Source organism: Microdochium trichocladiopsis, assembly GCF_020744255.1.
Source record: "Microdochium trichocladiopsis strain MPI-CAGE-CH-0230 chromosome Unknown B0I36scaffold_6, whole genome shotgun sequence".
Taxonomy (NCBI): Eukaryota; Fungi; Ascomycota; class Sordariomycetes; order Xylariales; family Microdochiaceae; genus Microdochium; species Microdochium trichocladiopsis.
The window spans coordinates 2,942,208-2,968,112 of record NW_025763549.1 but is presented as its reverse complement, the minus strand read 5'-3'; the positions used below and the strand labels follow the sequence as shown (position 1 = coordinate 2,968,112).

The 25,905-nt window shown below is 54.6% G+C and overlaps 10 protein-coding genes across 10 annotated transcripts; 6 read left to right on the top strand and 4 right to left on the bottom strand.

The window, feature by feature from the left end:
- Window positions 1-2,303: 2,303 nt before the first annotated feature.
- On the top strand, window positions 2,304-3,036 carry B0I36DRAFT_326317 (uncharacterized protein; the record flags this gene model as incomplete). Its single annotated transcript, XM_046154324.1, has 1 exon — window positions 2,304-3,036. A coding segment is annotated over exon 1 (650 nt), but the record flags the coding sequence as incomplete, so codon positions are not given.
- A 440-nt stretch (window positions 3,037-3,476) lies between these two features.
- Window positions 3,477-4,128, top strand: B0I36DRAFT_326315 (uncharacterized protein). Its single transcript, XM_046154323.1, has 2 exons — window positions 3,477-3,638; window positions 3,693-4,128. The coding sequence occupies exons 1-2, from the start codon at window positions 3,629-3,631 to the stop codon at window positions 4,088-4,090; spliced, it is 408 nt and encodes a 135-aa protein (XP_046012043.1). The 5' UTR covers window positions 3,477-3,628; the 3' UTR covers window positions 4,091-4,128.
- A 685-nt stretch (window positions 4,129-4,813) lies between these two features.
- B0I36DRAFT_326314 (uncharacterized protein) lies at window positions 4,814-5,946 on the top strand. Its single transcript, XM_046154322.1, has 2 exons — window positions 4,814-5,338; window positions 5,598-5,946. The coding sequence occupies exons 1-2, from the start codon at window positions 4,878-4,880 to the stop codon at window positions 5,659-5,661; spliced, it is 525 nt and encodes a 174-aa protein (XP_046012042.1). The 5' UTR covers window positions 4,814-4,877; the 3' UTR covers window positions 5,662-5,946.
- Window positions 5,947-6,747: 801 nt separating this feature from the next.
- On the top strand, window positions 6,748-7,391 carry B0I36DRAFT_326312 (uncharacterized protein). Its single transcript, XM_046154321.1, has one exon. The coding sequence runs from the start codon at window positions 6,889-6,891 to the stop codon at window positions 7,162-7,164; it is 276 nt and encodes a 91-aa protein (XP_046012041.1). The 5' UTR covers window positions 6,748-6,888; the 3' UTR covers window positions 7,165-7,391.
- On the top strand, window positions 7,381-9,117 carry B0I36DRAFT_326311 (uncharacterized protein; the record flags this gene model as incomplete). The annotated part of the gene is made up of 1 exon (XM_046154320.1): window positions 7,381-9,117. A coding segment is annotated over exon 1 (757 nt), but the record flags the coding sequence as incomplete, so codon positions are not given.
- Window positions 9,118-12,827: 3,710 nt separating this feature from the next.
- On the bottom strand, window positions 12,828-14,580 carry B0I36DRAFT_350573 (Tannase/feruloyl esterase; the record flags this gene model as incomplete). Its single annotated transcript, XM_046156917.1, has 3 exons — window positions 12,828-13,169; window positions 13,256-14,032; window positions 14,098-14,580. 3 exons carry the CDS (start codon window positions 14,578-14,580, stop codon window positions 12,828-12,830), a joined length of 1,602 nt encoding a protein of 533 aa, XP_046012039.1.
- Window positions 14,581-15,033: 453 nt separating this feature from the next.
- On the bottom strand, window positions 15,034-15,710 carry B0I36DRAFT_135102 (uncharacterized protein). Its single transcript, XM_046148278.1, has one exon. The coding sequence runs from the start codon at window positions 15,548-15,550 to the stop codon at window positions 15,149-15,151; it is 402 nt and encodes a 133-aa protein (XP_046012038.1). The 5' UTR covers window positions 15,551-15,710; the 3' UTR covers window positions 15,034-15,148.
- Window positions 15,711-16,706: 996 nt separating this feature from the next.
- On the top strand, window positions 16,707-20,026 carry B0I36DRAFT_432403 (uncharacterized protein). Its single transcript, XM_046162620.1, has 7 exons — window positions 16,707-17,032; window positions 17,095-17,824; window positions 17,879-18,036; window positions 18,090-18,453; window positions 18,519-18,869; window positions 18,939-19,561; window positions 19,624-20,026. The coding sequence occupies exons 1-7, from the start codon at window positions 16,912-16,914 to the stop codon at window positions 19,842-19,844; spliced, it is 2,568 nt and encodes an 855-aa protein (XP_046012037.1). The 5' UTR covers window positions 16,707-16,911; the 3' UTR covers window positions 19,845-20,026.
- Window positions 20,027-20,480: 454 nt separating this feature from the next.
- B0I36DRAFT_432402 (uncharacterized protein) lies at window positions 20,481-23,071 on the bottom strand (the record flags this gene model as incomplete). The annotated part of the gene is made up of 5 exons (XM_046162619.1): window positions 20,481-21,654; window positions 22,200-22,331; window positions 22,618-22,631; window positions 22,730-22,873; window positions 23,068-23,071. The coding sequence occupies 5 exons, from the start codon at window positions 23,069-23,071 to the stop codon at window positions 20,584-20,586; spliced, it is 1,365 nt and encodes a 454-aa protein (XP_046012036.1). The 3' UTR covers window positions 20,481-20,583.
- Window positions 23,072-24,285: 1,214 nt separating this feature from the next.
- Window positions 24,286-25,833, bottom strand: B0I36DRAFT_291508 (uncharacterized protein). Its single transcript, XM_046151738.1, has 4 exons — window positions 25,542-25,833; window positions 25,288-25,464; window positions 25,054-25,205; window positions 24,286-24,943 (listed from the first exon to the last, which is right to left on the bottom strand). The coding sequence occupies exons 1-4, from the start codon at window positions 25,669-25,671 to the stop codon at window positions 24,578-24,580; spliced, it is 825 nt and encodes a 274-aa protein (XP_046012035.1). The 5' UTR covers window positions 25,672-25,833; the 3' UTR covers window positions 24,286-24,577.
- Window positions 25,834-25,905: the final 72 nt, after the last annotated feature.

Below are 25,905 nucleotides of genomic sequence, written 5' to 3'. Positions count from 1 at the left end.
AAAAACTTCGATCACGACAATCCGTCACGTTGCTTTGCCCCCAACGTCCTCGCTGGCCACCAAGCGTAGTTGCAGCAAACTTCAAGTTTCTTCTCTCCTTCTTCCTACTATAACGGCTTAACTGGTGCTCGTCACAATGTCTTACTGGCATCATTGAATTATTAGTGTTGAGAGACATGCATTTGTTTTTTCCCTGAGGCCACGAAGGTACAGATTAGACGTCGCGTTCTAGCCAGTAGCGATCTAAATCATGGCGGCAAAGCCAGGCATCAGCACATCTGGCCAGTACGACGTCCTCCAGCCATGACTTGGAACGCGGCGAGGTGTCAACCATCCGGGTGGAGTGCCGAGGGCATCTCTGTGGTGAGGACCCGCCGCGGATGTCTGACCTTACTTCCCTTCTCTTTGCGACCTCCATCTTATTTAACTTAGTGTAAGTTCTCTAGGTACAGTTTTCGACTTCAAACCATCCCATACAACCGGAATCTCGCACTAGCCTGAAAGGTCGGGATGAACATGCTCCCGAACCTTAACACCAATTGCGCCTTAGGCCAGCCTACGGTCGTCCCTACCGCAGACTGAGCGGTCAAATTCGGACTTCGGGTGCGCCTTATCACCAGACTTTCGTCTGGCCTGCTTTGCACTATCGTTGCCCCCCCTCCGTCTGCGCAGGGCGGGAACCCCACCGGCAAGATATTTACAAGTGTTAGTCTGGCGATAGAGCCGCCTCCAACTTCCACTGTTTGGAGTGCTAACCCCTGGGACCGCAGTGTATGCGTGCCTCTCTCAATGAGCTCAAAGAACAGGGCAGCAGACAGAGCATCTTGGTTGCGATGTAGTGTCATCTCCGGACCAGGCAGTCCGGAGCCAGCCAGGCCCGTTCCCGCATGCCTTGTGACTGTTATTCCGTTGATGATTCGATAGTCCACTGCGCGCTTCCTGAAGACGCAACTCGGAGGTGCTATATGGCCTGCATCATCCCGTCACAGCCAGACTTCTGTCCTGTTACAATCGTTGCTGAGCGGCTTCTACGCAACTAAACAAGCCCGAGCTTCTCTGGACGCCGAACGATGATGACTACGATGGGAGATAACCGCAGCTATAACGGGCATTAGCTCCGGCCATTATCTTAGCAAGCTCGTATCTGACGAGGACTGTCTGACTGGCCTCTATGCCGTGGCCAACGGCTTCTCTAATGCGACACGATGTCGTATTGCGATGTCATGACCTCGCACAATTGCCAAGCCGCCGGCATGGCGGTCATTCTTTGGCTCCCGCTCATTCCCAGCCTGTTTACTCCAAGATCAGTCTCCCTTCCAATCATGCGCCTATACTTCATGTGGTATATCATTGCAAGATTGCATTGAGATACGACCGTGTCTGGATGACACTTTCCGTAAAGCGGAATGCGGTGTTCGGCCTAAAGTGGCTTAGCGTATTCCCCCCTGGTAGGTGTTCCGACTGTGCATCAGAACCGCATATAAATACAAGGTCAACATCATCAAAGTACCTTCCAAGTCAATCCTACTTCCTCCTTCTTCCAACATCCTTTTCCCTCGTCTCCAGCTGGGAGATGCCCCTGCGGAAGCCACCATAACTCCAATGTGGCATCACAGGCACAAGTTCCCTGCACTTGAGCCCCCAAAACACCCATCGTCAGCTACGAGCATCCCGCAACACTGTTGAACTTCACATATCCGATCTCACTTCACGACCTTTCATGGAGACAGGCCTCGCGAGAGCTCTTGCGAGAGCTTTTGCGATACTGTCACGACTGTGCAAGGTGGAGCTCTCCTCACTGCCACCTCCGCGACACTACGAGGTGCCATTTTCTTCACCCCCCCCTCCCACCTGAGACCGCCTTGCCATCAGTGGCACCACGAAGTCACGTTTTCCGGCCTCCGCGGCCAGGCGGCTGCCTCCGCCGCACCACAACACATCCTTTGGTCAGATGGCCCCTCCCACCTGAGACTGCCTTGCCATCAGTGGCACCACGAAGTCCCGTTCCCTGGCCCCCCGTGGTCAGGTGGCTGCCTCTGCCGCGTCATCATGGCACCACGAGGTCTTGCTTTCTGGCCTCCGTGGTCAGGTGGCCCTTTTCACCTAACGCTGGGCGGACTTGTCCTCGAGCGCCGCTACCTGGACCAGGTCGGACGCCAGGGAGGTTCATGCCAACGACACAAAAGTATGACCCTGGAGGGCACTCGCTGGATCGGGTATATGAGGTAGCTTGGATTCTTTGCAACTCATCAACTGAGCCAGACAATCTCATCTCTTCAGTTTTGCACACATGCTCGGGCCTCAACACGCCTGATCTTCCACACACGCCCGATCTTGAGCACCTTACAACCACCATGCCAGAAGTTGGCATCATCGTCGTTGACGATTCGAGCGACACAGAGTCAGTCGACAGCTGGTCCAGTTATCGTCACAAACCAGCTCGAAGGGTCGCCCACCAGTCCTCGCATAGCGAGAGCGATATTGCGGAAGACGTCGGGCGCAAGGACTACAACCTGCCTGTCGCTTCCCATGTCGACACATGCACCACCAGCAAACAACACCCTTCTCCCGCATCGGTATCTGCAAACGATCCATTGGGACCCTCGGAGCCTTGCACGAGTCTCTCGAGTGCTCGCAATCCGGCAGAGTCACCCCGCGGACGATGCAGATCGCCTTTGAGCCCCTCCAAGCCCATCGAGCGAGACAACGAGCCGTTGGCAACGTCGGTCCGTTCGGCAGACGCCTTGGAAATTGACGTCGATGAGAACACCTACGTTATGGGAGAAGACGTGGACGACAGCATGAGCGATACGGAGAAGTGGGAGGCATCATTCAATTCGCTATATCGATATGAGCGAAAGGGAGCTTCAGAAACAACTGGAAGTAACGACCTGGGCATCAATACTGGTGCAAGCGAAAACTCACGACGCCGGAACTTAGCCACAGATCCACCAACTTGTACGTGCCCTACTCTCGGTTCTATACGCAACCTACTGACAGATAGTTGACCACAGTTCGTACCGACATCGACCGCCCCTTGCACTCATTGCAGGTCGAAAGAGCCGTAGACAGCGAGCGTGAGGAGCCTCTGTCGAGCACACCGAGGACTGGTCTCGGCTCAGCGGCTCCGGCAACGGGAAGCCGTTCGCACGAAGCGTTCCACCTCGACGGTTTGATCACGGGCCTCCCACATCCTACCACAAGCGCTCGACTCGCCTATACCGAGTCATCTACTCGGATCTCATCTACTCGGATCAACGCGGCTCCTGACCCACACACAGCACCAATGGTGGCTCCGCGCAGTCCCGGTCTTCCGCCAAGCCAAACAACCCAGCTCGCGAATCGGCGGGTATCCTTCAGGGCTTCCAAAGGCTGCAAAACACAACCCCGGGACTCCGGATCGAACAGGGTGACTATCAAGAAGCGAGCACCGGGACACCGTTCTGGCGGCTGTGCGCTCACGCCCCGACGGAACAACAAGGCTCAGGCTGCGCATGCCCTTGAGCTGTGGAAGCTCTCTAATGCAGTCCTGAACATACCTGCCGAGGGTGGACAGTTTGTGCTCACCTTCAGTCTTCCGAGCACATGCCCAGCACCGCCATCTTGGGAGAACGGTGCGGCTACACCTATGTGGCACTGTAAGTTTCTTGAAATGGAACGATGTCGATTAATTTTAGCTAACGGCAGTGCAGCTATGGAGACTTACCCAGTCAAACGGCTTCTGGAGAAGTGGGGGAACACCTTCTTGGTCGAGTGGGAGAACGGTGGTATCACCTGGGAACCCAAGGGTAATGTCAGCCTCCAGCTTGTTGAAGCTTTCGAAAAACAGTACGAGGGATTCGGTCTTGGTGTTGACGCTATCCTCGCCACGAGGAAGAAGAGTAGAAAAGTACAGTTGCGTCTTGCGTGGCTGCAGCGGCCTGCATCGGAAGCATATTGGGTTGATAAAAGTAGGATTTCACGCTCTTTTCTTGCATTACATAAGCCCGTTCTCGAGGGATACTTCTCTCTGTTGATGAAGTTACAGTATAGAGATGCAAGGCGGTGCCCGAGAATTATTTTTCACCAGGCCGGGAGATCAATCATTTGAAGCTCGAACTCTATTAAGATTCTCCTTGAATGTACCTGAAACCTCGGACAGGAAATAGTGCCTATTCTGTAAAAACCAGGGGCCGGAGAGGTGTGACCGTGTGGGTGCCGCCTCTGCACCGCACCCCTACTTGTTCCTATTTTAAGGTAGTGCCGCCGCAGCTACCTAATCCCGACACGACCCTGAATGCGAAACGAGCGCCCAAAAGGAAATTGAATTGCTGGCGGGCCTGACCCATGAAGTGAGGTAGGCCCAACAGGACCGTTAGCGCTGCCAATGCGGAGTAGTATTGCGTGGCTGGATGCACGCGGCGGTACTATAAGTGCTGACCTTACGCTCCATTGCAGGGATCAGGGAGCCCTGGGCAAACCTTGCTCAAGCGTCGAAGCGGTTAGCTTGTCTGCGTCGTTCCTAGCACGCTGCATCCTGCCAATGCAAATTACTCACAACGACCAGGGCTCGCGATGGATGCGGAAACTTTGCTCTTTCTTGCGGGCATTACTGTCACCACGACACATATACCCAGAATCATTACCAAAGACAGCAGGTGTTCGCTTCTAATGGAGCACTCGGCAACCTTACCTCTGGGAAACGATCCTTGCCGAAGTGGGAGCCTACTGCTCTAGATAGCATTGACTTTGCATTCCAATCTCCTAGAAGGATTGAGCTGCCGACATATATAATGTTCAACACGGAACGACTTGAACTATCCTTTGAAGACACCAGCTTATTGTAGCTCTACACTCCCAATCACATCGGCAGAACCCCACGATCACAGTTTACCACCATGCGTTTCACTCAACTTACAACGGGAGTTTTGCTCTCTCTCGCAGTTGGCGCCGCCGCCGTCGACGTCGAACTGCTCTTCAATGGATGTACCCTGGGCGGCAGTGCCACATGCGTCGGCCTCAACCCCAACCAGTGCTGCTATGTCCCTGGAGCGCTCAACCTCTGGGGCGTCAACTTCCGCGCGATGCCGAGCGAGTGGAACCTCGAGCTGCGGTTCCACAGAGCCCAGGGGGAAAGCAACCAGTGCGGCGACATCATCATCAAGGTGCCTTCAAAGGGCAGCAACTTCCAGTGTCTAGGCACAATGCACGGCGATGGAGGCGGTGCTGGGTATGGCTTCCTCAACTGGAAGCGCGAGGATCAGCCAGAGCAGCCCTGCCAGCAAGCGAATCTGCTCACGACCGAGGACGGGGTTGTCTACGACCTGGATGGCCTGTCTGAGAAACAGATTGTCGAATTGGTATGTCGCTCTCTCTACAAGAACATGAAATGGGTATGGTCAACTAACATTGGTTACCTTGTAGTGAGTCATACCCCCGGACGCAACCTCGTCCGGCTATTTTTCCGCTCCCAGAGTTGAGGTGCCAATCAACTGCGACTGGTGCAGAACAAATCACCCCGATATCTGAGCACTTCCCATACAGTCTCACTCGTCGCTTTGTCGCGGGCTGCCTTATCTATCGGACCGTTTTAACTGACTCTGAATTTGTTCTTCTAGGGTGGGATACATGGGAGCCAACAGCACCGGGTTCCCGGGCCACTTCGACCGGTATCGAATCTAGGTGGTTTCCGGCCACGTCGTGATCAGCGCGCACGCTACCCGTAGGGCTACGACAAGGGAGCTCACTTCAAGGGCAATATATCAACGAAGGGTACGAGTCAGTTTGTGCACACGAGAAAATGAGTGAATATCCAGGAGCACGATATACTGAGAAGCGGCACCACATTGGTACGACTGCATCAAAGAGGCGCGCAGCCGGCCGCAGGTGCCTGCCCGACTCGACACTCATCACAATAATGTATTCCGAGCTACAGGACTTTGAAAATAATAACAATAGACTCTCCATCGCGTGGAAATTATGCAATGATTATAATATGATAATGTTCTGATCATAGTGGGCAGTATTGCCCCAATCGGCCACCACAACAGTATACCACACATGCACGGGAGGCTGACATGCGCTTTACCCCCGGTCGCTGGAACAGGTACGCCTGCACGTTAAGAACAGCTCGCCAGCACCAGTCTGACTCATGAAGTCGGTCGGTCCCTGCGAAGTTCCGAAAACACCACTGGCCAATGAAGCAATGTCTCTTGAACTCGACTCGCTTGTGCACTACAGCCATTTCTCTCTCTGCACACACACAGGCACTAGATACACATGGCGACCCCACCTCATGATCGTGCGTCCTGGGCCTCCCTGCCCACCGAGCTCGTCCTGCTCATCGCGGGGCACCTCCCGCTGCAGGACCTCGCCCGGCTGGCGGCCGTCAACCGCGCCCATCGGCAGGCCCTCCTCCCCGATCTGGCGCGTCAGGCATACGCGCGCTACCCGCACCTGCTCTTCTGGGCGTCGTCGCTGGGGCTCGCAGACCTCGTGACGGCCTTTCTCGACGCCGGCGCCGATCCGAACGTCTACTTCGAAAGCGAGCAGGTGTCCTTCTGGGGCCCCTCCCGCATCCCGCGCGTGCAGGACCGCCGCGCGCAGTCCATTCTGCATGATGTGTACCGCCATCGCCACTGGGAGCTCTACCATCGTCGTCGCATAGACCGAGAAGGAGGAGGTGGAGGAGGAGGAGGAGACGCCGATTTCGACGACGCCATGTATGCGGCGATGATGTCTGGCCGCGTGGGCGAGGATCTGCGCGACCCTCTCGACCGCCACGAGCTGTCCGAGAAGCCCCTGCGGAAGTGGTGGACTGCACTGCATGCCGCTGCGCACTATGGCCGCAGCGACGTGGTCAGGTTGCTGGTCGGGTGCGGAGCGAGACTGGAGGCGTCCTCGAGGCACATGTGCTTCTGCATCCTGCCCAGCGCGCTGCGCACCAAGAGGCCGTCGGACGACGAGAGGCAATGGGGCCGCCACTTGGTTCCGGCGCGCTGGACGCCACTGCACGTGGCCATGTGCGGCGGCCATGGTGACACGGCGGAGCTGCTGATGTCGCTCGGGGCGCGGCGGGACAAGCTGGACCACATCGGCGGAGCGGTGTCGGCGTTCCAGAGCGCGGTCGTATATGGGCTGTCCGGGACTGCGCGGGCCATTCTGGGAGGGTGCGAGCGAATATGAGCGGGCACGCCTCGTCGAGGCGGATGCTGGCGGGCTCACGCCGCTAACGTACCACATCGTCGGCGACGGGGACCCGGCGTTCACGAGCACGCTAATCAGCTATGGCTGTTCTGTGGATGACGCTGGGGGACCAGGACGCTCGGCTCTGGAGCTTGCATGCATCTATGGCCGTTTCGATATCGCGGTCGAGCTCGAGCCACACACCCGGTACATCAACGCGATCTGGGGGGTAGAGGACCGGCACAGCCCGTTTGGCGAGGTCGCACGGGCGGTCGAGCGAGCGTGCGTCCCTTCCTCGCGCTACGCGCAGCGGCATCTGGCCGTGTATGGGGGCGTCGAGAATGGCGGGAGAGCAAGCTGGGAAGCCCCGAGACTGGACTTCCTGGCGCCGATCCTCCGCAGAGGCGCTCATATCCAGCCTCTCGCGGCTGCGAGGCATTCACCAGCCACTTTGGCTGCCTGGTCCCTGTGCCCAGAGACCCTGTCGTTGCTTGTCGCTGCCGGTGCCGACATCACGCAGCCGGACAGCACGAGGCAGTACCCTCTCCTGGCAGCCGTGACGGAGTGGCCGTTTCATCTACGGGATGCCCGGGATCCAGTGCGCACGCTGGTGTGGTTGCTCGAGCACGGCGCAGACCCGGACCAGACGAGCCGACGAGGCCGCACAGCCTTGTGGAAGATATGTCGCAACAACCAGATGAGCACGGAGACCCAGATGCGGTGCGTCGATGAGCTAGTCCGGCACGGAGCCGACATCTGCACCAAGGACAACGCGCAGGTCCCTGCGACCCTCTTGGCCCCGAGGAAGCGGAACTTTGACGTCTGCCGCCACTTGCTGGGCCATGGTGCTCGCTTCGAAGTGCCTTTCGACATGGTCAGCATCGCGCGGATGCTGATATCAGAGGCACGTCCCCCACGCAAGGTCCGTAAAAGCAACGAGAAGGCCGGCGTGTGGCAGCCACGACTGTGCATGGACTTTTTACTGGAGCTCGACCGCGAGGAGAAGGTGCTCTTCACCAACCCGATGCTGTTCTGGGAGGCGACGAAGTACCCGTTCAGTCAGCTCGCGAACAAGCTTTTGGATGCGGGCTACACGAATGTCACATTCTCGCCACCAGGTGTGGGCCAGGAGACATGCCTGCACAACATCATACAGGCTTCCACGCCGAACGAGACGCGTGAGGACGAGGACGCCCTCCTCCGCCGGCTGATCGAACTCGGAGCGGACGTCGACAAGGGCAGACCAATCATAACCGCGATGAGCAGACATAGGCTTGACGCGGTGTCAATTCTCCTGGACGCTGGCGTGGTGGTGCCGGGGGTTGCCAAAGAAGCGCTCGAGAAGGCCATCTTGTTGGATCGGCCCGCCTGCTGGTCGGAGTTAAGAGAGATTACTATCGCGATGAAACGGTGGGCGAGGCGATCAAGAGAGACAGAGTCTGGAAAGGTATTGACGTAGAAGTTGTATGGTCCAAGACTTTGCCATGTTTGGAGCGAATGGCAGGACGGCAACCTTGTGGGCTGTGTGACGAATCAGATATTCAATCGTGATTAACCAATTAAGATTGCGAAGTGAGGAGATTTTCGGTAAGATTACGGGATGAATTTTCTCGACCGATCCCTTCAAGTTTTGAAATTCTAATGGCAATATATAGTGTCCTGGGGCAAGATGGAATAAGGTGATCATAAAGAAAACCCCCTATGACCAACTGTATACCACCTGCCGGGCAGGTGTTGCGGTGTTGCCGCAAAGGAGGGAGGCCGGTGGTGAGGGCATCACCGACCCGCACCAATGTGCTATAGCAGCGATTTGGGGAGGGGAGCCAGCACCACCAACCGCATGATTGGGAGGGTGCAACGGTGAGGAATGGGATGATCAGGGCGTTCCCATTGTACATCCAAAATCTTTGGGGAAAAACAATTGAATTGAAGGAGCTGTGAAAAAGAGGGAGCTCTGCTGTGAAGTCGTCGCTGCTCTGCGCGATGTCTATGTACAAGAGGTGCGCCTGCTATCCTTAAGGGATTTAAGTACTCTGGCACCTGGAATCACCTGATCAGTCCTGGCCGCACTGCACGGTCACAGTACGAAGTTTAAGGCCTAGTTAGTTCCGACGCGTAGCGCGTCGCGTTTACGAAGCAATCGATCCGCTATTTCTCGAATACCACCGAGGCGCGGCGGGAATAATCGCGAATATAGGTCGATTACGTATCGTATAATACTCTCCTCTTCGTACGAGGTTAAATTCTGGTAGGGTAGTCGTACGTCTTCTTTCCGCTACATACCGCGTCGTCGGTCTCGGAGTATCGTACGAGGTATATTATAGATCTCTACGACCTTCCGTACACTTAATTTTAGGTCTAATCGAAGCGCATTAAGCGCTAGAATAATGTCGCCTTCGTTCGATTACTGTGGCATAATTACTAGCAGAGAAAAGGGGTAAAGAAAACAGCTTAACGTAATCCACAAGTGGGTGAGCCACACAAGTGGATGAGCCACTTTCCCACCATTTTCAATAGATGACCTTTATCTCCTTATTTCTCCACCTACAATCATGGGACGACAATCAAATGAAAGCGATTTGATTCTAGCATTGAACGCGCTTCAATCAAACCCAGAATTAAGCGTACGAAAGGCTGCAGAGATCTACAAAGTATCCCGCGCGACCCTCCAACGACGACAACACGGCCGACCTCCGCAATGCGATATCCGACCACCCTGCCAGAAATTGACCTCGTACGAAGAGGATAGTATCGTACGATATATAATCGACCTAGATTCGCGTTCATTTCCACCGCGCCTCGGTGGTGTTCGAGAAATGGCGGTTCGACTCCTTCGTGAACGCGACGCACCACGCGTCGGAACCAACTGGGCTGCAAACTTCGTACGACGACGACCCAAGCTCCGAACGCGTTTTAATCGAAGAATCGACTATCAGAGGGTCCTCTGCGAAGATGCAGACGCGTATCGCGCGTGGTTTTCGCTCGTACGGAATATAATCGCGAAATACGGAATCCACGATGACGATATCTACAACTTCGACGAGACCGGGTTTGCAATGGGCAAAATCTCTGCAGAAACAGTCGTTACGACCTCCGATCGACGTGGAAGGCCTAGAGCCGTACAACAAGGCAATCAAGAATGGGTTACAGCTATCCAGTGCATTGGGTCGTCCGGTAATTCGATCCCGCCGTATATCATCTTCGCAGGCAAGGTCCACCTCGACTCCTGGACGTCCGACAGCCCTCTACCGCCCGACTGGGTAATCGCACTCTCTGAAAATGGGTGGACGACGAACGAGCGAGGTCTAGAATGGGCGAAACACTTCGATTTACATACAAAGAGTCGTACGAAGGGTGCTTTCCGGCTCCTAATCTTCGACGGCCACGAGAGCCACCATTCGACCGATTTCGAGCTCTACTGCAAGGAACAGAATATCGTAACGCTCTGCATGCCTGCTCATTCGTCGCATAAGCTCCAGCCTCTCGATATCGGGTGCTTTGGACCGCTGAAACGGGCGTACGGAAAAGAAATCGAAGGTCTTATACGGGCGCACATTACCCACATTGCGAAGGAAGACTTCCTCCCAGCCTTTTACAAGGCGTACGACGCTGCAATTACAAAGTCAAACATACAGGCAGGTTTTAGAGCGACTGGCCTAGTACCGTACGACCCAGAATACGTTATTTCGCAGCTAGACGGAAAGCCTCGTACACCAACACCGCCAAGTTCTGCAGGCCTGCCGCCACCCTGGGTCTCGAAGACGCCGAATAACCCGATCGAGGCGGAATCACAGACTGAATACATTAAGAACCGCATCGTACGACATCAGGGTAGCTCTCCTTCTTCGACAATTGCAAGCTTGCGGCAGCTAAACAAAGGATTCTCGATGATGGTGCACGAGCAGACCCTTATGCGCCATAAACTCGTCGAACTTCGAGATGCAAATGACCGCCTCAGCCGCCGTCGCCGTACGAAGAGAAAGCAATTACAGAAAGGAGGGTCCCTTACGATTGAACAAGCAAAGGACTTGAAGGACCAAATAGATGCGACGCAGCAGTTACAGGCAGAAACGAGTCAAAATAGTAGTCGCGCGAGGAGGACAGAGACACGCGCGCGACGCTGTGGCGTCTGCGGGGAGCCCGGCCATAATGCACGTACCTGTCAGAAAGTTGAGTCTGCCTCTGAAGAAGAGGATTCTGAATAGTTTGAATTGATTTAAGGCGTTGTGGTTGAATTAACTTATACATTGTCGTACGAGTGCTCGGAAGGTTGGCGGGTCACCCGTGTGGTACGTTATATACTTATAAGCTTATATCTTATAAAATAGGGGAGGTAACAGGGGTCCTAAAAAGAGCAGTTTTGGCGATTTTGGTGAGGACTTGGTGGTCGCGAGGTACTCTGGTCGCGAGACGGGGGGCAGACTTAGGGCATGACGGGGCTTTGTTCGCATGTAAGTGCTGGACAAGTGTCGATGGGAATCTTTCACACCGGCGCTCAAGGCCAATGTCGCGAGTAGACTATGTTTCGTGATAGCCAACCTCAATCAGTTTCCATTGCTTTGACCATTGCCAAGGCTCCAAGTGGTTCCTGCTCTCTCAGGATAATGGCTCTGGGGCGGCTTTGCACCTCGAAATGCAAATGGCGCATCCCAGCTTGACACCTGTATAAAGGCGTCAAGGCAGTTCTCAAGCACAGAATTTCTTTCTCGCTGTTACCTCGCAGGACCGTCACCATGTTACAACGAGGGATCCTACGCTCCTCATCCAATATCTCGCGAAGCTCTGGAGAAGAGTCACTATGCCAGCGTCCAACGAAGAGCAAGCCGCTCCACCAAATCTAGCGAGGAATCGCGCGTTGAAGAGCAAAGGGCTATGACGGAACTAGACCTTGGTACACACAAAGACTCGAATGCCCAAAGGTTGGCAGAAGACCTGTCAAATCTTCCTGCCAGTTGCTTCTTCGATCGGAGCAACTCGATTGGCCATCGGGGCGCTCCCACAAGCCTTCTCAGAAGGTTCCAATCATGAGATACGTGTCGATAGCATTGAATGGTTGAAGGTCTTCAAGGGCCAACATGACCATGATTCAGCGGCTTGCATACGTGGAATAATCATGTCAAAGTAACCTGGCCACCTCAGAGAGACTGCAACACAACGACGAAAGCTAGCCCCGAAGGTGATCAGTACTATGGAAGCACCCTCAACCACGGATAAGATGATTTTCAAGCAGCGGTGACTACGACGAGACTCAAGACTTGAGTATGCAGCGTACCTATGGGAGCTATGGCGGTTGGGAGAATAGGTTCGGCAACTGAGAGACAGCAACAGTAGATCTCCGGCAAATGTTGAAAAAGAAGGTATCAGAATCGCAGTCTTGGGAGTTTGGGATATGCTAGAAGTCTAGAGGGAGACATATTTGTGCCCGTAAATGCGTTACACCCTTGTTTTTCTATTGGATTTCTAGTTGTTCTATAGAGACCTACGACCAGCGCAGTACCTCTCTTAGTAAAAGTTGTGATTGCATGTGGGAAGCATTCTTTAGTGCATCCCCACTGTACAATCTTGTTACAATCTCGAATCTTCGCGTCTTCCCTTCTCTTGACGAGGTGCTGGTGTAGCATAGGAGGAAGTACAAAATCGACAGATAGCCTCACGAAGCAATTTTACAGCTCCGAAACCACGGCACAGCTGAAGCAGTCCGCATTCCCCGTCTGGCCACAGCTGGGATCATAGATGGCCTTCTGCGGGTACGGGCAGAGGATCCGGTTCTCGGTGGTGCCCTGCTTATTGGTGATCTTGTGCGGGCTGCTCTCGGGCAGCGTGCCGTTCTCGACCCACAAGCGAAGCTGCGCAAAGAGGCTGTCAGGTCGCCCGCCGTTTCCACCATAGCAGTGAGCAAGGCCCGGGACCTCGTAATAGCGGTAGAATTCATCCATGTTGCCCACCTCGGCTTCGACTGCCTTGTAGTAGTGCTCGGAGCCTTGCGGGGGGATGATGATATCAGCCTAATTTTTGCGGGATAGAGTTAGCTAGTGGACCGTGGCCGGGTGGAATCATCGATGCTTGTAGGCTTCGGTCAGTCGGGACTTACAAGGCCGTGGAATGATACAATTTTGCCACCTCTCTCGCGGAAAAGTGACAAGTCTGGGTCGTTGCTTCCGACCATAGAGTTATACATGGATAAGCTCAGATGAGCCAACCTATCCCAGTCCTTGCGGGTAATGTTCTGCAGGTCGAGCTCTGCATCGCGAGCCACAAAGAACTTGATCCACTCTGGTCCAATGATCATTGGTGTCCCCACACATGCTGTGGCATTGCAGGTGGTGGCGGCGACGGGACTTGCACCGGGTGCTAGAATCGACGATCCCGTGATGTCGGTTCCGGGAAGAATGCCGAACCACGTCTGCTTTCCCCCAGCGGTCGTCATCCCGTTCCAAGTAGCATTTGCCACTACGGCGGCGGCTTGGGTAATCGCCATACTGCTGTTTGTCTGAGCACACTGTATAGTGGTGCCGACCTTGCTGAACGGGTCGAACTCCTTGAGACAAGCGACAGGTTCTCCAATAATTCCATCCTCGATACCATCGAGACCGTCACAGGCAGTGACAGCAGCGGCAGTCAGTGCATCGAGTTCGCAGGGAAATGGGTAGTAGCCCAATTCGTTCATGACTTGCTGCGGCCACTGTATCGCTTGGATGAACTCGGACCAGTTGATTGCAGGAGCTCCGGCCGAGATCCCATCGTAGGCATCCGGGTACCGCTGGGCAAGCATCAAACCCTGGCGGCCACCCTGAGAGCAGCCGCTCCAGTAGGAGTACTCGGGTCCTGATCCATAGAATTGCTTGATAATAGCCTTGGACAGTATCGCCTGCTTGTGTGTTAGCGAGAGAGGATATACTAGTGAGATATATCTAAGGTAAGGAATAACCGTACCTGGTCGTTGAGCGAAACTGATGCCATATTATTCAGGTTATACAGGTTAGGATTCCCAGGGCTCACTGTAGCCCACGGAGCAGCTTCTGGGCTACCCACGGGGTACAATCCCGCGTCGGTGGATGAAGTTGCAAATCCGTCTGCCAAAGCTCCATACATGTTCACATATGAGATGTAGGAGCGGCCAGCGATCCATCCACCACCGCCGACTGCTTGATAGCGATTGTTCCAGTTGGTCAGTGGGAGCCATGCCTCGACACTAATGCGGTCACCCTGTCCAGGATGGGTGTATGTTACAGTAACGTTGCAGAAGCTAGCGTTCGTTAACTGCACGGTCGGCTGGGTGTAGCGAAAGTCCCCGAGGCTCGTCTCTGTGACGTTGGTGAGCAGCTGGGCTGAGATACCGAGGATATCGGCACCCGCTAGGGTGATATCACCAAAGTGAGCCGGGGCACAGGCGCTGGAGAGCGCGGATGCAGACATGATGGGTAGCGGTTGTTGTTTCGTGTTGCTGGAGTGTTGCGTAGAGGAGAGTTTGGTCGATGGTTCTATAAGCCAGCTAGAAAACAAAGATGAAGTCTGTCGATGAACTTATATACCAAGACTACAGGCAGTGCACAAGCGCAGGTCATCTCATCTCGGGTAAACGAATGCTTGTCTCGTACCGGAGCGGGACCAAGATACCCGGCATGGATGAGGTACAGAGCCCCGAAGTGCCGAGCGTATAGCGCGTGGCTCGTCACTAGACGGGGTTGACCCGCACATTCGTATAGGTCTCGTTCTGGAGCGCTTTCTATTGGCCCAATCGTGGCACAGGCGAAGCATAGGGGAGAACACAGGGGAGTTTCGCACACTCCGAACAATGAAGTGGGTTCTCTCATCCACCCTAGTTTCAGGGTTTAGGCTACGGCACTGCAAGGCAATTCGGCACGTGGATTTAACAAAACAATGGAGATATGTACTCTAGCTTCTAGAATACTACCAGTTCTGGTGTCCACTCTTTGGGGAATCATCCCTTCACTGCCTGCAGGATCGGTTCCAGCATTGGATGTCAGTAGGGGCCTAAATAACGATCGATGGATTCGACGAGGTCGCGCCCCGAGTTTCCATAATCCCAGTAACCCCTCGTATTATGCACGACCAGTCCGAACCCGGCTAGAATAACGAGCGCCTCCGGCCTGCGCTGGGTGAGCAGATCTGAGAACTCGACAGGCAGCATAACTAACCATCTTTGTACAGAGGCAGATTGCTCGAAATACTGCGTGGTTAGGCTGGCTTGGTCGTCCGCCATTTGCTGCAGTAGCCCTAAGACACGGCCGCACGCGTCTTTTGCTGGCTCGCCCAGACCGCTTTGTGCGATAAGCTGCAGGATCTTTGCAAAGTGACCTCGTGGTGGCGTTCTGCGAACCCAAGCGGCCTCTTCCTCGGCCTGGCCATCAGGACTCTCGCCCATGGCAGCAGCGAGCTTGAGGCGGATCGGGCGCCACCAGAGACCAGCTACGGCTATGATGCCACGGCACAAGGCCAGAGAGCCAACAAGGCGGTCCAGTAGGCCCGGGAGGTCCCCTCGGAACGAGAGCGCCTCGAGGTGGCCTGGTGGGAGAGGAGCGAGGAGAAGAGGTAGACCTGGAGGCAATTATCCTCTGAGATGGTGTGCTGGGTGAGATTGAACGCGGACAACGCCCTGGTTTGGAGGTGTACTGCCTCGGCGAGGAGAAAGTCGCCCCGCTGATGGCGTTGTTGCTTATCGGGCTCGACTAGCTTGGTGCTTTGATGCACGGCGGCGCAGGCCAGGACCTGGTCCAGGAGGTAGGGTGTCCTATAGGCACATCTGACAGTGACTTCGCAAAAACGCGCACCGCGGACCGAGTCCCGGACGCCGCTTTGTTTGAAGCTGGTGAGGAAGTGATGAAGGAGCTCGAGGTGGGTCGCAGTAAAGAGGGCGACAGGCGTGCCAGCGCCGTCCACCGCGAGCGAAGCCGTAGAGCCAAGGCCGATGTCTGCGGTGCTGCCACCAGACTGACCGCCGCCGGCGACGGCAGAGAGGGAGAGGGTGGAATGCGAGGTTCAGCCAGGGCCAGTGGCACTGTATCGACGAGGGAACATGAACGCCCGGCCCCAACACAGCGTCGGCAGCTTGGCAGGCTCTCGTCGCACTTGACGCGGCGCTGCTTGCACTGTTTGCATCCGGTGCGTGATTTGTTGTGCTTGCGCCGCATCGCCGCGGCTCGCTTCAGACTCGGTACGAACGATGTGCGTATATCTGCCTGTAGTGCCAGCTGGAAAGATAGAATAACGAGACAAATGAGGGGTGCGAGCGAGGCCGTGACCTGAGACTTAATCAAGTACGAGCGGAACGACGGCACTACCGGCTCAGCCGTATTTGGCTCGATATCATTGGCCAGTCTAAATTATGCGAGGAAAACTTAATTTTAGCGTAGTCCATGAACAGGGTATCCGTGTCAGCCTAATGACCCCAGTAGCGACGCTACGCGATTCGACAAACTCGGGTCTAATCAGGGGGTTGGGAATTCTAAAGCCATGAGCTGTGCACGCACGCACCACCAGCTCATGTCTCTTGGGCTCCTTCTTCGCACTTCGTGGTTGTGGCTGTCTTCATTCTCAAACATTTCTGGAAGCCATAAAGCTCAAACCTCTCAACTCCGTTGATTCGCCACCCATGCGCATCACCTTTTTTCATTGTCGAGATACCCACCAGAACTTGTGAATCAATTACCTTGGCAATTATCAACCACCAGGATCGCTTACGCCAACATCCATAATCATATTCCGAGGAAGAGTTCCGAATCAGACATGATGTCGAAGCGTGACACAATACGGAAGGTGGAAGAGGACACGCTGGCCCCGAATCATCTCCCATCCTACGAGACAGCGATATACGAGGGACTACACCAACATAGAGACAGTGTCAGAAGTAAGCAAGGCTTGATGATGCAGCCCTACGAGTGCTCTTCCAAACCAACTGACGATTCGCAGATGATGGCAGAGTTGACGTGAAACTCGATTCTCGCCTGGCGAAGACGCTTTCTCAATTCATCCCCGACTACACCGACATACCCCAACTTGCGCAAGCCGCAGCAGCCCAAGGCCCTCCCCCAGAATACGTCGAGGCAGCAGAACGCTATGCCGAATCAAAGACCTTTCCCGTCAAGCTCAATATCGTCATCCAAGTCGTCGGAAGCCGAGGAGACGTCCAGCCTTTCATTGCCCTTGGTAATGAGCTCCAAACCTACGGCCACCGCGTCCGCCTAGCTACACACGACGTCTTCGAAGACTTTGTGCACAAGTCCAACCTCGAGTTTTATCCCATTGGCGGCGACCCCTCCGAGTTAATGGCATACATGGTCAAGAACCCGGGTCTTATTCCTAACCTGAAAAGCTTGAAGGGCGGCGACATTCAGAAAAAGCGCAAAATGGTAAAAGAGATGCTTGAAGGATGTTGGAGGTCATGCATCGAGCCCGATCCGCAAACAGGAAAGCCTTTTGTGGCTGATGCGATTATTGCGAATCCGCCAAGTTTTGCGCATGTCCATTGCGCCCAGGCTTTAGGTGTGCCACTGCACCTCATGTTTACCATGCCCTGGAGCAGCACGAGGGCGTTTCCTCATCCACTGGCCAACCTCAAGTTTGGAGATGATGGAGTTGTCGATCGGATGACAGCAAATTTTGTTTCATACAGCATTGTTGAGTGGCTAACATGGCAAGGGTAGGACTAGAACACCGTTGCTATTAATGAGTTATGCTAAAAAAAACATTACAGATTGGGAGATGTCATCAACGACTGGCGGAGAACAATCGATCTTGAGGAAGTACCATTCTCAGAAGGTCCTGTACTTGCGGAGTCTCAGAAGATTCCCTTCACATACTGCTGGTCTCCAGCGCTGGTGCCCAAACCAATTGATTGGCCCGCATACATCGGTACGAGCCTAGCATTTACTGGCATGTTACAAGACGGAACTGACTCTGGCTAGATGTCTGCGGTTTCTTTTTCCGACAACCCCCCCAGTACACACCATCGCCTGAGCTGGCAAATTTCCTCAAGAACGGACCGACTCCCATTTACATCGGCTTTGGAAGTATTGTTATCGACAACCCAGACGAAATGACCACGATCCTCATCGAAGCCGTTCGATCCGCTGGGGCCCGCGCTATCATATCCAAGGGATGGAGCAACCTTGGAGGTGTGGAATCTGATGATGTGTTATTCATTGGAGACTGCCCTCACGAGTGGATATTTGCCAACGTCGCTGCTGTTTTCCACCACGGTGGTGCCGGAACGACTGCGTGTGGGCTACGGTACGGAAGACCGACAACTATTGTGCCCTTCTTTGGAGAGTAAGTGGTTTTCCCCCTTTCAACTGTAACACCCGAAACCGTCTCTAATGGCTAAATTGCTTCAGTCAACCTTTTTGGGGTGACATGGTTGCGCTCGCAGGTGCGGGACCAAAACCAATCCCACACAAGCAGCTTAATGTTCAGAACTTGGCTGATGCCATCCGTTTCTGCCTGACTCCGGAAGCTGCTGCCGCAGCTAGAGAAGTAGCAGCCAGGATGGAAACAGAAAACGGTGTTGCTACGGCAGCCAAGTCATTCCACGCCAACTTACCCCTTGAAATCTTACAGTGTGATATCCTGCCCGATCAGCCTGCAGTATGGCAGTTCAGAAGGGGCAAGGTGCACATCAAATTGTCAAAGCAAGCTGCAGGTCTCTTACTTAATCACCTCAAGATTGGCCAAAAGAGCATGTCCCTGTAAGTACCAAACAAGACTCTGGGCAGGGTAGTTCGCTCGTACGCGATACTGACGGTATGCTGCTTTAGACACGAAACAAGAACATACATCATAGAGAACCGCCGGTGGGATCCTGTGACGGGCATTGTTTCATCCGCAATGAGCGCAGGAATGGGCATGGCTAGAGGAGCTACGGATATTGTCGTCAAACCGATCCAGGTCTACCACCAACAATCCAAGATGAAATCAGCTGATATAGATGATGTCATGAGAAGTAGCACCAGCAGCAATCTCCAGACGCCATCCCAGTTACTGAGTCTTGCGCCGGCGCACCCCGATACCTTCGAACGACGAAAAAGTCCTGGCAGGGGCTGTGGAAGCACAACAGGGGCAGCAATGAAGGCATCAGCGTCCGGTCTTGGCACCTTTTTCAAAGCATATGGCAAATCCTATCTCGATGTGCCAATGGCGATTACAGAAGGACTACGTGCAACACCAAAGCTTTATGGTGATAAGGTTGAAGACCGTGCTCCCATTACGGACTGGAAGTCCGGCGCAATGGTTGGCGGGAAGAACTTTGTCATAGGTATTGGTGAAGGATTCGCTGATTTGTTTTACCAACCCTACAAAGGGGGTCGAGATGGAGGTGCGGCTGGTGCGGCATTAGGCGCTGGCAAGGGTGTGTTGAACATGGTTACTAAGACGGCATCTGGTATGTCCTTCAACCACGCAAACCCCGAATTCATGGATGCTATACTGACTACATCTATTCAGGAGCGCTCGGAATCTTCGCATACCCGGCCCAGGGAGTTTACCAAAGCATCAGAACAGCTGTCAAGTCCAAAACTCGGCATAGCATCGCCGCTGCCCGACAGGCTGAGGGCGAGTATCTTGCTTGCAACACTTCAATCAATATTGAAACAGTACTGCAGAGGTTTGATGAGACTTGCCGCGTCAATGAGACGGGCAAGATCTGGGAACGGAACTTTTTTTGATTTTAGGAGGAATGAGCCGCACAAATATATACAGCAAACTTCTTGTAAGATGCGGATATTTCTTCATTAAGCTTGCAGGGTTTTCATAAAAGGTTGTAACAATAGACTGCTTCAAATCCATGTGTTATGAATTTCGAGCTTGCAGCGCTAGATATGTTATCATTGTTGGCACTAGACCATGGAATCTCTAAAGCTCGTTGGCTCAATAGTGAGCTAGCTTACGTAGGAAATACTTGTACTTATACTAACATGAGATGAATCAAACTCCTTGAGCTTGTTACTGGTTGCTACACCCGGTGCTTATCGAGGCATCAACGCACCGCCAGCGGCGCGCAGGACGTCAACAATGGCACTACTCACCTGTCTTCGTGGTTGCTTGGGAAAGAAAGAGGCGAGGAAGGCAGCATAGAGACCGGCGCAGAGATATGGTGATGCCGACCTCGACATTGTTGCTCCGGTGACCCGCGAAGCCGACCGCGAATAACAGCCACATCGGCAAGGAGTTGTCGCACAGCTGCAGGCACTCGGGCACCTAGATAGAATCCTGCGTATACATCCCTGTTCTAGTGGCATGACGAGGGTTGCGAATTGTAAATCTTATTTAGTGGTGCGAGTCGTGCTTCTGCATACAAACGACACTCTGGCATCTACTTTGGCTGGCATATACACGCGGAACGGGACGGGTCGCGCACTGCCCCTGCTAGCTCATCCTCCTCCTCCGCGACCCCTGCTGTTGATGCTACTCTATACTCTGCATGAAGACATTTTTCAGCTCGCCGGCCGTCTCGCTCGGACGGGGCAGCTGCGGCGACTGGCCGGGTTTCACGAGAACCATGATGAGCACTGAGACGGCGCTGTCCGCCGTCATGTCCACGGCTGCGTTCATGGCCGGGTCCAGCGCCTGCGGGTCGTCGACGAAGAACTTGTGCGTGTACAGCATGCCCCCAGCGAGGCCAATGTAGGCTTGCAAAGTCAGCGACAGGGGCTGGTCACCGGTCGAGCTGTGCACACCGTTGTGGACGACGACGTGGACGAGACCCTTTGGTCCAACATCGGCTAGCACGGCGTTGTTGCCGGCGTGCATCAGGAAGGACCCGTCACCGTCGACACAGTAAACCGTCGAGTATGGCCGTGGCAATGGCTCCCGCTGCTGCTGCCCTAGCCCTGAGAGCCCAAGATGAACGCCGCAAGTGACCGCGAACGCATGGCCCATGGCCCATGGCACCGAGGACGAAGAAGACGCGGCGCGGCGGCACCGCCCCGGCCCCGGCTCAGTCCCATTCTCATGTAGCACCATGTATGCCTCGCGGCTGGTGCCACCCAGCGAGGTGACAACGACGTCGCTCCTATCGCTGTTGTCGAGCTGCTGCATGACTCGACGTACGACGGCCTCGCGCGTCAGCGACTGGGTCGGGCCGAGACCCTTGGTCAGCCACATCTTCACGCCGGCGTTGGCTCCAACGGTGACCAGCAGCGGCTCTGGGCCCTGAGCTGCGCCTCCGGCCGCCTTGAACGGGTTGAAGGTGCCCGGGTTCACGACAAGCGCAACGGGCGTCTTGTCCGCTACGGCTTTGGCGACAAGGCGGGCGACGACCTCACGTGCGGCGCCCGGCGTTTCGGGCATGAGTTCGTACGCGAGCTTGTTGGCCGCGAGATTGTCGAGCGGCTGAGGTCCGATGAGTGCGTGCTTGGCTCGTCCTTGATGCCCGGCTTGCCACGCCAGCCGACCATGAGCAGGATCGGGATGCCCGCCACGACGCTCGAGGCCAGCGACTGCACGAGGGCTCAGCGCGTTGGAGAGGCCAGAGTTCTACAGGTAGCAAAGCGCGACCTTGCCAGTAGTTGGCTGGAGCATAGCCTCGCTGTCAGTGTGGGGTTGCCTCCTGGCACTCCGCATTGGGTGACTTGATCACAGGCAGTGCGTTGGGCACTCAACCCGACCACAACACCAGTCTCTGGACCTAGACCCGATCATTCCACGCCGTTGACGAGAACCTCCGGTATACAGAACCGCCTAGCATTATCCCACTTTCTGTGCTGAGTAGCGATCGAACTCGGCTTTCGTGAGATGGTTCCATTCAGCATTACGACACTGGCCACCAGCTGCGTCACTGACTGGCTTCGAGCAGTGAAGAAGTCTCGCGATACCGTCGGCGAACTCAAGGGGCGGCATAGGACGATGGCCCTGCTGTTCAAAGCGCTGAGCAGGCTTGCCGTCGTCCTAACCTTCGCGGAGAAGGCGGTTGGCATAGTCCAGACGTGCCTAGAAATCATCAATCGCACGGTTCAGGCAGGGAAGAAGATCTGTGATGAACTTCCGTTTCAACGTTTCAACGGGCTTCGGGACCGCTATACCGTTAATGAGGCAGAGCCGGACGTGATGACATTGTAACCCAGACATCGTGTTCCGTCGTTGGAAGAGGTATCACACTGGCAATTAAATGAGGAAGCTGATAGAGAGAAACGATACTTTGATAAATCGCCAAACTAAAGAGGAAACACAAATTTCTGCAGCAATCATCATATACTATAAAAGGCTATCTCTTCTGTCGTACGCCTGAACATGAATAGAAAGTTGCGCTTCGTCAATTTTGATACTTCTATGGGCTTTGCTACTCGTAGTTGAACCGCGTGGTCGTCGTGCTTTGGCACAGCACAGAACCACTGAAGAGACATGCGAGTGCGTACACGCCTAATCGCTTGTTGCCAGTCTCACTGGCCCGTTTCTGTTCTTCCTTCTCGATCCACGCGCCTCCCTGGTCCTACTACTTACAGCGTGTTCGCAAGCTGTTACTCACAGCGAACAACGCGACTGCTCTTTCGCCTCCAAGCTTATCGGTAGCTCCATAATAATCCAGAGGCGCTACCACCCAGAATGTACTCACCCCTGATATGCGGAGCCGCATCGACATCTGGGGATGGCCATATATGGAGTCGCATCACGGGAAGCCACATATGGAGCTTGACGTAGAGCTGTGGTTGACGCGGTGCTGGGAGACCAATAGGTGCGCCCATCGGCGTGCAAGAAGCTGAGTCGATGACATATTATGATTGGTTGGCGCGGAATATCAATGAAGTTCAATCAATGAAGTTCAGCAACTCATGGCGCGATCGCCTAGGCATCTTCCGAGAGATGCAGTTCAAGGCCATGACTGAGTAACTAGAGAATTACCACTCGACGTTGACTCACGTGATCAGCACAGCAACACTGTCTGTCACTTACCCATGGTAAGAGAGAGTCAGTGATCACCACACCAGGCACACCTCAATCTGCGGGCAGCGCTCCACCACGGAGCGCAAGGGAGAGAATGACATCACAGAGTTCATCACGAGCACAGGCCAGCAGTTTGCTACGGTCGATGATCGTCTTCAGGGACTCGATTCTACGGAGTTTCAAAGTCAAGATACAAGTGGCACGGCAGCCTCGGACGAAGCTGATATGCGAGGTACCATCAGAGAAGAGCATGCAATGCCACGGGTGCTACTAGCCGTTCCAGAGGCGTCGAAGTTGAAGACGCAAGAGCAGTCGAAGCGCATGACGGAAGAAGATTGACAAATGTCACGTTGGGCGATGACAACTCTCGTTTTTCCCGGTGTATCCGCTTATTCCGCGTCCGACGGCGACACAATGCAGCAGCACCTCCGTCAGCATCGCAGGCGACTCTGCTGGTGCTATGCGGCCTTATGACATGCGTGTCATTGAGGGAAAATTTGCGTGGCCCTTAATTATAAACGTGCTAGCAGTAGTATAGCCTTTCACGATACGATGAAGTCCATATGCTTCAGAGTTCAGCACGAGCACGCTTATCTCAGTATCCCGACGGGAAAACACGGAGTAGGCTTCGTTGGAATAATGACATATCGTAGACCGTGCGTAGGAGGCACCTTCGAAACCTTGGCCCCGGCTGGGTCCTCAGCCTCTGCGATGTATGTTCTACCCAATCAAGAGTAGTTTCGTTACCTAAATCAACGGGTAGCACGGCTTCCGCTAACATTATCTCCTGCACTACCTGGATTTTCATGCAACGGGGAGGGTGCACTAGCTCTGGCCCTCGGCTTCAAGGTATCCACGAGCGCCTGTCGAGAGTCACGGAGAGATGGGATTCAATGTCCTGCACTGTCTATCTGTCGAGTATATAAGCTTCATGGAACCGCAAGGTCAATAGGTAAGAACTCTTCTCCTCATCACCACCTTCCACCATCACTATGCTCATCACTCTGGAAAATCAACAGTTCTATGATGGCGCGGCTACAGGCCAGCCAAAGAGATGAAAAGCGGCTGCGCCTTCGCTTGATCCTGCTCTGCAGTGTCCTGGATCTGGCCAGCAACTCCCCATTGTCAGCGCAGGTCCAGCTAGGAGCGAGCAGCCGAGCCAACCCACGAACCGCTGTGGGGACAACCTTCTTACCCCTTATCTAGGCAACGTCGATTGTTCACGGCTGGGTCCAAACGGTATAGCTACTAAGTTTCGCGCACAAGGTATATACCATTCTCAAAACACGGTATCATTGTTGATTATTCAAGGATCATTGACAGAATTAATAGCGCTTCCAGGATGTCCCCCGTCTTCAGCGCTGCATACCGATGGCCTTCGGACCGATAATGTGGCTGAAATGGGGCCGGACGACAACCACAGTGGTCTGAGGAACACAGATCCTAACCTCAAAGACACCCGGAGTCTTTCTGCGCATGCAGATCAACGACGAAACTCACCATGAAGAAAGGAGAAGTCTCACCCTTGCCACGTCATCAAGTCCACCATACCATACGTCAGCCAGTTGGCAACACCAGGCTCAATGTCCCCCGCGCCGCTCATCTTGACCAGTGGGTGCGGAAACGCGCGCGTCGCGCTCCACGGCATGGTGAACATGATGTGCGCGGGAACCCCGAGGGCTTGGGCGCAGTGGACGTGGGCGAAACTCGGCGGGTTGGCGACGATAGCCTCGGCGACAAACGGCGCGCGGGTGACGGCGTCGGGCTCGATGCACGACCTCCAGCAGCCCTGCAGCATCTCGGTCATCATCTTGCGCTTGCGACCAATGCCGCCTCCGCGCATGGACTCGAGGGAGGGCATGAGGCCGGGGTTCTTGACCATGTACTATCGGGACGGGCTGGTGATTAGAAGTGTGACATGACTAACGGGCCAGATTGGCTGGATGTAGGAAGGCTCGATAGGATCTTGATGGGAGCCATGGCGACGCTACTCACAGCCATGAGATCAGTCGGGTCGCCCCCAATGTCATAGAACTCCAGGCCAGAGTCCCGCACGAACTTTCTAAAGCACCCGTGGGTAGCTAATCGGACTCTGTGGCCATAGCGCTGCAAGGCGGTGCCATAGGCAATGAATGGCTGGACGTCACCTGCCCCCAGGAAACAATCTTGGTCAGCAGTCTAGCCGTGATTGCTGGCATACGTTAGCGGACAGGGATCAGAATCGCGAACCTCTGCTTCCGACCACGTGGATGACGATGTTGAGGCTGGGACATGGGGTCGTCCAGTCTTGCAAGTATGGTGGAGTAGTGAGCTGGGCATCTGTAGTCCTCGGCTGGGGGTCGGGAATGAGGCTGCGAAGCTTGGCTGCGTTGGAGGAAGAGAGGTTGATGTCGAGGATGCCATCCGCTATGAAAGACAGCCGTATTTAGCACATCACGATGAGAGGACCGAAAGAACAGCGGAGGCTTCCCGCGCGGACTCACACGTTAGTACAGTCGAGGTTGACAGTAGTGAACCGGTCGATATGAGCTCGTAGGGGGGAGGTGGTGCCTCGTCCATTGAAGCGCGGCGGCTGCCAGGCTGAGCTTTGATGGAAACTTGCGTCGCATGCATCAAGGCCCACGACAGATCTGTGACAGGTCTTGAAGTGTTCGACAGCGCTGCAGTCCAAAGGGTCGACACAGGGATGACGACAAGGGAAATGAGAAACGCAGCAGAGACAAGTGCCAAAGAACGGGGCAGCCCCAGGCAGCAGCAATAAAAGCATCTCGTTGTAGATAGTTCAGGGTTTGTAGCATTGATCTGTCGTAGCGCTAGCTGCGCAGCACTGCCCTCTGGTGGAGCAGC

Coding starts and splice junctions, on each gene's coding strand:
- B0I36DRAFT_326314 (XM_046154322.1), top strand. CDS start 4,878: ATGCGTTTCACTCAACTTACAACGGGAGTTTTGCTCTCTCTCGCAGTT. Junction 5,339..5,597: donor GAGAAACAGATTGTCGAATT/GGTATGTCGCTC, acceptor TTGTTCTTCTAG/GGTGGGATACATGGGAGCCA.
- B0I36DRAFT_326312 (XM_046154321.1), top strand. CDS start 6,889: ATGTGCTTCTGCATCCTGCCCAGCGCGCTGCGCACCAAGAGGCCGTCG.
- B0I36DRAFT_135102 (XM_046148278.1), bottom strand. CDS start 15,550: ATGGGCGAGAGTCCTGATGGCCAGGCCGAGGAAGAGGCCGCTTGGGTT.
- B0I36DRAFT_432403 (XM_046162620.1), top strand. CDS start 16,912: ATGATGTCGAAGCGTGACACAATACGGAAGGTGGAAGAGGACACGCTG. Junction 18,037..18,089: donor TGATTGGCCCGCATACATCG/GTACGAGCCTAG, acceptor GACTCTGGCTAG/ATGTCTGCGGTTTCTTTTTC. Junction 19,562..19,623: donor GGTTACTAAGACGGCATCTG/GTATGTCCTTCA, acceptor ACATCTATTCAG/GAGCGCTCGGAATCTTCGCA.
- B0I36DRAFT_291508 (XM_046151738.1), bottom strand. CDS start 25,671: ATGCATGCGACGCAAGTTTCCATCAAAGCTCAGCCTGGCAGCCGCCGC. Junction 25,465..25,541: donor AACCTCGACTGTACTAACGT/GTGAGTCCGCGC, acceptor TGTCTTTCATAG/CGGATGGCATCCTCGACATC. Junction 24,944..25,053: donor ACCCGACTGATCTCATGGCT/GTGAGTAGCGTC, acceptor CCGTCCCGATAG/TACATGGTCAAGAACCCCGG.